The sequence below is a fragment of the Penaeus vannamei genome, chromosome 28 (genome assembly GCF_042767895.1).
Source record: "Penaeus vannamei isolate JL-2024 chromosome 28, ASM4276789v1, whole genome shotgun sequence".
Taxonomy (NCBI): Eukaryota; Metazoa; Arthropoda; class Malacostraca; order Decapoda; family Penaeidae; genus Penaeus; species Penaeus vannamei.
Window position 1 is genome coordinate 16,086,738 of NC_091576.1, and position 11,267 is coordinate 16,098,004.

General features: G+C 33.9%; 2 protein-coding genes across 3 annotated transcripts in view; one reads left to right on the forward strand and one right to left on the reverse strand.

The window, feature by feature from the left end:
• LOC113803116 (8-oxo-dGDP phosphatase NUDT18) overlaps positions 1-2,260 on the forward strand; it is a 23,043-nt gene extending 20,783 nt beyond the window's left edge. The window contains exon 8 of one of the 2 annotated variants that reach the window (XM_070141330.1): positions 1-2,260. This exon is cut by the window's left edge and continues 982 nt beyond it. Coding sequence is in view for 1 of the 2 variants with exons in the window: in XM_070141331.1 (XP_069997432.1) it covers positions 222-243 (22 nt within the window). In the remaining variant the exon portion in view is untranslated. The other variant, XM_070141331.1, reaches the window with a different exon arrangement.
• Positions 2,261-6,288: 4,028 nt separating this feature from the next.
• Positions 6,289-11,267, reverse strand: part of NTPase (ectonucleoside triphosphate diphosphohydrolase NTPase) — a gene marked incomplete in the record, with an annotated part of 27,602 nt that continues 22,623 nt past the window's right edge. The window contains 4 exon segments of the mRNA XM_070141329.1: positions 6,289-9,611; positions 10,237-10,343; positions 10,966-11,022; positions 11,199-11,267. Of these exon segments, the coding sequence (XP_069997430.1) occupies positions 9,534-9,611; positions 10,237-10,343; positions 10,966-11,022; positions 11,199-11,267 (311 nt within the window).

The following is an 11,267-nucleotide window of genomic DNA, read 5'->3' on the forward strand; positions in this document are numbered from 1 at the left end:
CTCACTTTTTGGAGTAATAGAATCCACTTATAATCTTATGAGAATATTTTGTTTCAAGATTTTTCCTCTGTTAAAACTCTTTTTGGAAAGATTTTTTGATTAGTAAATCTAGTGATGGTTTAAACATAGCAAAGAATACCTACAATCAGTTTGAAAGCTATATTGTCTGAGCCTTTTCATGCAAAATGAAGATGTCTTTAAATATCCTTGTTTACTTTCAGCTATTGGGAATCGTGTGCCTAAGTTGAAGTCAAGTAAGGGACGCTAGTGGAAGCCGAGACCAGCTAATGTGTCCAGTTAGAGCACACAAGGGTTTAACACATGAAACATTGCTTAGATATTTGCCATTCTCCATTGCTTTGATGTACAGGTTGAATAGGAAGTTTCCTTTATGGGTTGAGATATTTTTTTGATGTTGAAAATGTTTTTTTGTTTTATTATATATATTTTTTATTGTTATTGTTTCTTAAAGCCTGTAAGATTTCAGGATTTATAGAATATCTATCTTTTGTTTTATTCCTTTTTTTTAATCTGAGTGAGTATATTACAGAACTATTGTTTTATCTTGCACTTTAAGATATAGCATTGAACTGCAATGGAGTTTTGGCAATATCAAAGGGATTTATTCATATGCCTGTTTAAATATGAAAAGCCAGTATTGCCATCACCAATATGAAACATTATAGTTAGTTCTATCTGTACTATTTATTCAAGTGCAATAAGTTTACTAGTTAGGTAACATTTTTTAAAAATCTTAAAATATATACTTGATGAATTCTTGATTTAAGTCTACCTTCCATACTTAGCCTTTTTTCTCAACATACAATAACTAAGGAGAATTGTTTTCCCCATTTAATTTCAGTTTATTCTTACAGCTGACTCTTAATACTTTTGAGAAATGAACTTTAACTGGCATTTTAACAGGTTCTCTTGCACTCTTTAACTCAATAACGCCGGGTAAAGAAATTTGGCATGTGGACATGATAGCAAGGATGTTAGCGTGTATCAACAGCTTCCCCTGCTTGGTTCATTTGGTAGTTTGTGGGCAATGATGCCGCTGCTGTTGGAGAAAAACAAGCTCCATCCAATGAGCCAACTTTGCAGGAATGGTTGTGATATGATGCTACCTGCTACTTTGTCCACAACAGCCATGGCATGTATGTACATGCCACCCGGCGTCATGGGGTTAACATCTGGTCTTTGCTCTTACTTTCATATAAGAACGTTCACCATTTCATACTAGCTTCGGGGTGTATCATTATTTCCCTTACTTGACTTCTCTTAAATGAAAAAGGTGATTTCTTTTCAGGGATTCAATGAAAATATGCTGTCTTACTTTTTTTTTTTCAAACTCTTGAGTTTTTGTTTCTGATCTTTTTTTTCTTCTTTTTTTTTAATGCATATCTCTCTGGATTACATGTGGCATCTAGAGCATGTATTGACAGAAAAGTCCAAATTTCTAGTGTATTTTCCAGGGATTTTGTTGGGCTCAATTTTGTGAATTCTCAGAGCACTCCACAGAATTTCATTACTTTCTGTGCGTATCTTGTTACCTTTTTTTTTATTTCATACTTGGTTTGGTTTTCTTACAAAGGAATGATACATTGTGGTGAGACTGGTATCACAGTTGGTTATCGGGTAGTGGATTTGATCTTCCGTGATTATAATCTATCTTGAAACTGTGTGAATTTTTAGTTTCATTTCTCTTTTTTATCAGCTTCGTACATTCTATTCTCATTATCTTTGCTCTTCAGTAATTTACTGAAAAATGTTTGTTAAGATAGATTTTTGTTAATTCCTTTTTTGATAACTATTTAGACCTGTTGTATCTATGCATCCTCTTCCCTGGAAACAATTTAGCAGCAAGAATGTTGGATAATGGATATGTATATTTATATACATATATATCTTTAATAGGCCTACTAACTTAGATTAATGGTAAGGAAAGAATTTGGTACAACATAACTGTAGTAGAAGTTTGGACATGATATTATGTATAGGTTGCTATCAGTCCCATGGAATGTTATATAACTATTCATGTATATTATTAAGACTTAAGTTTTCTGTAGATTTCATAGATACTGTTTCCATTTTTATAATAATTTATATATTTTTCAGTTTCTTTTTTGATGTTTCACTTCATTTTTTAAAAATTGAATAAAGTTTATTTTTATATCTTTACTGAATTACATAGTATATACTATATGGTAACTTTTATCTAAAAAAATGTGATTTATGATTAAAAATATTTTTTTTCATCATTTGTTATTTATTTAGCCTTTGTGTTATTAGCTTTAGGAAAACATCTAAATATGTATACATGCACTATACTGTATCTGTGCATGTATGACACACACAAAAAAATATATAGAAGCTGTACCACAGTACTCTATGTCATATGGCTGTTTACAAAGTTTAAAGAAACCAATGCGGGCTACTAGTAGAGAAAATATAGTTTGGTGAAATGCTCAATCATCAATGAATTAATTTTTATCTCAATTGTGTACTCTTTTCCTTGTTTCAGAAATGTTACTTTTTATTACTATTAGTATTATTTATAACATTATCATAGTCATAATGTCCCTCCCAAAACCTAGCTCGTTGTCGTTGTGGGAGGGCTTAGGGGATGAGGACTGAGACCCAATGTAGAGGATTACTCCTGCCTTGCCCTTGCCTCAACTAATTTTGCTTGGTCCTTTCTTCTCTTCTTTCCTCTTCTGTGTCTTCTTTATTCCCTTCTTCTATCCCATTCCTACTTTCCAGCCTTGGTGAATATGATGCAGTAGCAGTACAGTGTTACACTCTTCCCCCAAGAGGCCAACGTAAATCCCACGTCAGTATTGCCAAGATTAGCTTGGATTGTCTTATCATGTCTGACAATATCAACCCCTTCCTCGTCAATGTCAAATGCCACCCACCCAAACATTAGCGCTCCACAGCCTGCTGCCCTCTATGTACCCATAGAACTGAGAACCTTTGTTTCTCAGTCCTTTATACCAAATTCCCCTCCACAAACCCTTGAAAATATCCAAAACTTCATAAAGATGACCCAAGGGAACACTCCATTCCCTCATCCACCCCCTAATCCCTCTGTTCCTATTCCTGCTGCATTTAAAGTATTTGCAGATATTCATCCTCCTCCTTCCCAAGTTCCCTCCAGCCCCCTTCCTCCTACACCCTCTCAACATACCCCACCCCCTCTACCACTTCCACTTGAATACTCTCATGAATCCTCTTTATCACTTTTCTTTTCTCCTGATGCTTCACTACCTTCCCCAATCTCCCTTTTCAACCCCTAGATTCTTCTCTTCCTCCTCCAACAGACACCTGTGTTTTCCTACTCCTTCCATAGTCACAGATACACTGCAATTCACTCATTTGCTCTACCCCTTATATTATTCCCCCAACCTCTGCCCAAAATACCTCATCCTCTCAACCACCCATACCCCCCCCCCCCCCAAGAAAAAAAACAAAAAAAAACTTATCTTTCCCTACTATCCCTCCCACTCCCTCCTGGATACACACATGAATCTCTTTTATCACAATACCCTTCCCCAGACACCACCGTCCCTATTGAACCCCCAGACACTACTTCACCTACTCCTGATCCTTTATCTCAACCCTCAGATACCTAATCCCCTACTACTAAGACAACCATATCTATCATTATCTCTTATTATCCCTATTCCTTCCATAGTCACAGATACAATGCAATTCATTTAATTGCTCTACCTTCTTAACCTTTCCCACTTATTAATCAATACTCTACTTCATTTACTTTCCCCCTTTCCCATTTCCTTACCATCCTCTCCTACAGCACCTCCACTCTCCCCATATTTTTCTGTTACTCTTCAACAGTTATCTCTATTCTTCCTTGAACATTTTTTCCTATACCTTCCCCAGTGACAGATACACTGTAATTCACTCAATCACCGTACCCTCCCCTTTAAACTAATATCTGCTCTAATTCACTTATTCCCCTATTCCCCCTTTTCACTACCCTACTATCGTATAACGTTCTTAAACCTTTGACATCTAACTCATTCTATTGTAATCTTTAACTCTCCTTTGCCCTTTACGACGCAATACTTTACCATAGTGCTACATGGCCTTTGATGTCTTGGACATTTATTTTCAAACATTAATTAATTAAATTTATAGTCATAATGTGAATGATAAAGATATTGATAGCATTAGGAAAAAAATCCCCAAAACTCAAGGAAAGAGGAAATCATGTGAGGACACAGGTGAGGTCATGGAATCATATGTGTAAAGACAATTCACAAAACAAAACTGCTGTGGTCATTACATGGTCCTAACAGTATTGGATTGAAAAATGTTATCTTAAACTTGAAAATTATTATTCATGGTATATGTATGAGTATTTCCATTTAACAAATAGGACTATTCTAAAAGTATTTTATTTATTTATTGAAAAATTTCTGCCGTGTTAACATTTAAGGTCATTAGCAGCATATACAAAATATAATAATAGGGTGAGGCTTAGGGGCAAAGTGCCTAGATAAGGAGTGGTCATGCAGGGTTATGATGAAGTATTGTGACAAAAAGATTACAAATTTGTTCACAATTAGGACAAATTATGTTACATGTCAAAGGTTGTGGAGCGCTGTAGGTTAATATGGTAGCGGAAAGGGTAAAGAGAGAATAGCAAACTGAATACAAAGGCCATTCAGAACTGACACAAAGCCAGTTTTTGATCCTTTCAGCACGGCTCTCACATTTTAGGATGTGGACAGAAAGGGATGAAAAGAATGAAAAGGAAAGGTGAAGAAAAGACCATGCAAAATTAGTTGAGGTGAGGCCTAAGACCAAAGGCAAGGGTGATCCTTGGGCCTCAGTCTGTCTCCTAAGTCCCCCCACGCCAACGGGCATGAAATGGGGGGGAGGGTCTAAAAGTATTACTAACTCGATAAAATTTATTCAGTAAATAATCAGTATTCAGTAAATAATCAGTATTCAGTAAATAATCAGTATTTATCACACTACTTATTAGTTTTGGTCACCGGTAACTTTTGTACACTAATAGTGAACTCAGATCTATATTTGTTTGTAAAAGAGACAAATTCTCATCTAATACTGGAACATTTTGTCCACTAAACACCAAGCTGCACACTTTGTGTTGGTAACTAAAGGCAGACAATAAGAAATTAATTGTGCACATATATGTTAATTTGGTTGACATTAACAAAATTTTGTGTTTTATATTATATCATTCATTGGCACAGTGATTAATTACCCTAAAATCCACAGTACGAACAAAAATTGGGAAAAAGAATAATTGTGATAGTGTTTTTTTACTGCTGTTCAACAGTCTATAAACAAATTATTCAATCCAAATAAGTCTTAGTTTCACACTTAGGAGGATTTTAACCCCCTATCCAGTCAAATTTACCCCTATGGTACAAATGTGTTATATAAACATGATTATTCTACACATTATACATGAATATATATTACATGAAAAATTAAGGAGCCAAAGGTCATGATATTTCTTTCTTAGGTAGGTTTCCCACCAAATCCCTTTGCTCATTGTTGTCATGAGGGGGTTTAGGAGACAGACTTGAGGCCCAGTGTTGGGGATCACCCCTACCTTGGACCTCAGTCCTTGCTTAAACAAATTTTGCATGTTCTTTTCTTCTCCCCCTTTCCATTTCTCTCTTCTTCATCTCCTTATCCTGTTCACTTCCTAAAAGAATGAAAGTCTTGAGTCTTGAGTGGCCATTATATACCATTTGCTATTCCCTCTTTACCTTTTTCACTACCATACTTACCTACAGTGCTCTACAACCTTTGTCATCTGACATATTTTGTCCTAATTGTTAACTCATTTTAAATTTTTTTGCCACAATACTTTATCATAGTGCTGTATGACCTTTTCTTACATGGGGCTTTGCCCCCATGCCTAACCTTATTGCTAAATCTTGAATACAATGCTCATGACCTTCAATGTTGATGAGGCAGGAAATATTCAATAAATACTGGAATTTAAAGTTAGTGAAAGTTAGTGACAATGGAAGATCCGTTCCCAATTCTTTCCACACTATCTTTGGTCATAAATTGTACCTCAGTATACTACCTGCTTTTTTCTGATTTTCTTCCTCTTCATTTCTGTTACTTTGATGTTGGCTTCTTACCTTTCCTACCTCCATTTTTTGGGGTACATAATCAACCGGAAGTTAATTTTCTTTATTTTTTTCTGCAAAACATTTCTCCAGTTTTCTTTACTTAACCACATTTGAAAGATACTGGAAAACCAAACAACATAAATATTCATGGACAATTTATTTGATAACATAAAGTGAACTTCACTTTTATCCAGATTCCAATAACAATTAAGCTAATAACAATAACATTACTAAATCAGAAGATACCAAAGCAGGAAACAATGGACTGTAACATTGTAAATCATATGGCTCTTTTTATCAAAATGGATTATAACAATATTTTTTAAGATTTATATTTGATGCTTGATTTCTTTTAAGCTAATGATTGATGATTATCAGTGTTTCTGGTTTTATTTCTCTAAAAATATTAACAAAGCAATACACTAACCTTTAAAAAAAATCTTTAGTTTCTCTAACCTTAAACTTAAATACAGTTTAATAAAATTTATAATATATTATGGTTAATATGTCTGGAAATATGTGTGATGTGAAACACAATAAATAAAGTACCTGAACAATAATTGATGAGTTTGAATTAATATTCCCAAATACTTGATAACAAAAAATATAGGTATTAAATAGGGAACAAAAAAGTATTTGAACTTTTGAACGTCAACATTTTTCTATCATTCCCATTGTGGAAAATTATTATAAACAACTAAAATCTTAACTTAAGGTCTGGCCTCTTGTTCAAAGTTATCTAGATATACAAATCAAGTTGTAACTTTTCGTACAATCTTAAAAAGCAAAAGCATGTAATCAAGGTACAAAAGTTAAACTATCAATATCCTTTTAGTTAAGATATTTGAATGTAACTATAATGGTAAGACATGCTTTAATGTGTATGGCAATTGGATAACTTTCATTTATTCATTTACTCACTTGTTTTCTTCCTTATCTCTCATTCAACACAAACATTCACCATTACCTGTGTCCTGTGCAAAGCTGCGCTTTAAGATTTTACGCACATTAGCACCATCAAAATTTGCAATGTGTATATGCATGTGTGTATAAATGTGTATATATATATTTATACACACAGACATACGTATATGTTGTATGCACATGTATACAACATAAAACACGTATACATGCGCATGAATATGTCGTATGCACGTGAATGAATATGTCACATGCACGCGCATGAATATGTTGCATGGGTGCACATGAATATGTCACATGGGCGTGCATGAATATGTCGCACTGGTGTGTATGAATATGTCGCATAGGCGTGCACAAATATGTCGCATCCCTGCCCATGAATGTCGCATGCATGCCCGTGAATATGTTGCATGCATGTGAATGAATACGTCACATGCACAAGCATGAATGTCCCATGCATGAATATGTATGCACGCATATAAATGTCGTGTACATGCGCATAAGTGTCATATGCACAAGCATGAATGTCGTATGCACGCGTATGAATGTCATGTGCACACGCAAGAATATGTATGCACACGCATGAATACAGCGTATATACGCACATGAATGTCCTAGGCACAGGCACGAAAATGTCATATACACACGCACGAATATGTTGTATGCACACACAAGAATACGTCATAAGCACTCGCATGAATATGTCTGGTGTATACGTATAACATATCATGTGTGTCACATACACACACACAAAGACCTCTTGACAAAACTTATCTATTCTGATGTTATTTACTAAATATCATCACTGATCATTACAATAAAAAGGAACTTAAAAGAGTAACCTACCTAAATTGAAATTTGTTAGGACATTTGATCTTGCCAAAACATATATTACCTGTATCACAATCTTTATTTATACTATTTGGATGGCATTTGGAAAGTTTTGAACTCCCATGTTATATACACAACAAATATGATAAAATACGTCAGAACAAACATATGGAATATCCTCTTTTAAATCAATACATTCACTCCTTCCAACATTTTGCGAGCATTTCTTATCACAAAATATAATAAAAATATCTGCGTGGTAGCGCATACGAACACATCACTTCAACAACTCTTGGTAACCCCAAAATTTAATACAATACTTGTACTACTGAGCATGCTTGCACTTGTTTCTTGTTTTCAATCTAAGTTCAGTAGCCACGGTAACAAGAATACAATGCAAACTTCAACAATATAACCAACAGCAACTCATCCTAAATATCTCTGATAGCAACAAGTCTCAAGACAGCATTCAACAAGTTTAATAATTTTCACAAGTCCAACATCTTCACTGGAGGGCCTTTTGTAATTTTCAAGGAACAATTTCTACACATACTGAGCTATATGTTTCAGAAACAACCACATATAAAGGTGGCAATTTATGGGGGGGGAAAAAAAAAAAAAAAAAAAAAAAAAAAAAAAAAAAAAATGTACTGTGGAAATGGATTTCCCATTTCTTAATAACACACAAAATTTTTCAAATGAACAAATTACTCAACCATACATAAACATCACTATCCACATTATTGCTCCTGTGTAATGCACAATTTCCTCATATCCTAAGATCTAATTAAAAGTTATTGCATGAAGTATTTGCCAAAATAAGCGTAAAAAAAGCCATGAATACATTCTTTTCATAATGACCTAAAGCTACTGTATCCCCTGAAGGCATTTCTAAAAATCATTACCTCTCTCAGTAGTAGCTCATGAAATAATTCATAAGATAACAATCATAGAGTAGCACATGCACTACATGTTCCCTGCATCTTAAAAAAGAGTACAGGCTCATCAATTAGAGCTTCCTATACAATAATCCCATGAACTTCATATGGAAAAGAATCTATCTCCTGAGAATAGAGTCAAAATATTACACTCTTCTTCCTACAGACTGACCTGAGAAGCATTACAGTATGGTCTTCTTAGCACACAAGATGTCCTGTATTCACATTCCGCTGAAATCTATTTTACGACAGCAATTCACCTTTGAATATTTCCATACTTGCATACATTACTGACTTTTTCAGAATTAGAAAATTTGGTCTTGAAATTTATTTATTTCTCATAAAATATATCCATAAACATATTAATGAGTATATGTATGTGAACATATTGTGGATTACAGATGTCAGCACAAATAATCATACATCCAAACAGGCACTTTTGCATGCATTCAAACATACACATACTACACATTTACAAGCTTTACATTAAAAAAGGAGAAAAGAAAAGAAAAAGAAAAAAAAGAAAAAAAAAAAAATAATAAAAAAAAAGCCGCATCATATTGCGAGCAATTAAAAACTCTATTATGACACTTCCTTATTATGCTTTCCCACATTCAGTCACATCAGTAATAAAAACTGTTGTCACTAGGACTCACTAGTTTCCAAGCTATACCCACATAAATCACAATGATAACACTTATATACCATTATTTATGACATGGAAGGCCAAGCCGAGGGCCCAGCTGATTTCGTAGCCATCAATCTTCTTGTACAACTGAAAATGTATGAAGATCTCTGTTAACATCTAATGGTAAGACAGGGTAAAGTAGAGAAGAGAGAAATGTGGACAGAAGAGATTGAAAAGTTAGAAAGGTTTGGGAAAATGGAAGAAAGATGCAGGGTTCTCAAAGTTGTAGAGTATAGCATGGTGCAAAAGCAGTAAATTATCATCTATATCCATTTTTTAGCATCTAATGTTTAGAAAATGGCAGAAATGCTGCTATGGAAAAGTGGCCAGCCCTGCATAGCAGCAGGGCAGGGGGGTGAAAAATTCATTTTTGGGACTAGACTAAAAATAGCCGGTGGCAAAATCAGCCACAGATAGTAATTTGCCACTGGTGGCTGGCTATTTTTGAGAGCCATGGAGACTTAAAGAGAAGGTATAGGACAGAAGTTGGCAAGGTTAAACCATGATGGAAAACAGAAAACAGAAAAAAAAGGAAAGAAAGAAAGAAAAAATATATATATATATATAAAATATTAATACATATATAAGAAAATAAAACAAAACAAAACTATCACATCAATAAAACATGAAAACAATATCAATAACAATGTATTTTTCCATATAAAATCATAAAAGCTCAATAACTTCACAGATATCAGCATTTTGAACTTACTTTCACTGTGTTTTCACCCTTAAGGCCATAGCCATTGGTGAGGAATGCACTGATATATGTCAAGTCTAGGCATGCCAGTGGCTGCTCAGCATTAGGAATATTACAAGCTGGAAAAAGGATGAAATTAGTTATGAAAATATTCCCTTTTTTTGACTCTTACGTTTACATGAATTCACCAAAACTAAAGAAAAAATGAAATAATGGAAGGAGATAATTTCAAGGACTAAGGTAAACTTTTTCTCTTTTTAGTAAACAAAGGAAAAGTAAAATTCTTATAGTTTCCTCAGAAAATTGTCAGGCTAACTGAGAATAACATAACATGGGTAGGATGGGTGGGTTCTCCTTACATAATATTTCTGGAATTATATTCTTTAATTTGCAGTCTATTTTTTATGGTTTTAGGATTATTATAAAAATTTAAATAAAATAAAAATAGCTTCAATCCAATGTGATTACAAACCAAGTTTTTTTTAAATTCTTTTAGTCTGAAAAAACAACAACACATATATGACCCCAAATGCAATAAACAATAGAGCAGGAGATTCTCAGATCCCACGTCAATTTAAAACTAACATTTATTAAATTTCTGTCCAAATTAATCCCCTTAAAATAATATTTCACATTTCACTTCAACTTTCTAACCCTGAGTATATTACAATGCTTTTCTCCTTACATTATCCAGATACATAAAATGTAAATGTCTAATTCACATTAAAAAAATACACTCACTCTGCACAGCCGCTTGCAAAAACTCTTGCACTGTTAGAACTCCTCCTTTAAATGGATCTGCAATAGATTATCAAGATATACTTTGTTATTATCATGATGCAATTACCAGCTTCCAAGAAATCTGGGATGATAGTAAATTCAACCTATATCAAATATCATATAAGACAAAATTAGATACAATTATCATATAGGACATCACCTAAACCTTTAATAATCACCAGTTTGTTGCTTACCGATAAGACCTCGCTCTGTAGCTCTGTCAAAGAAGTAACTGAAGGCAATTACTTCTCTCGTTCTCAGCT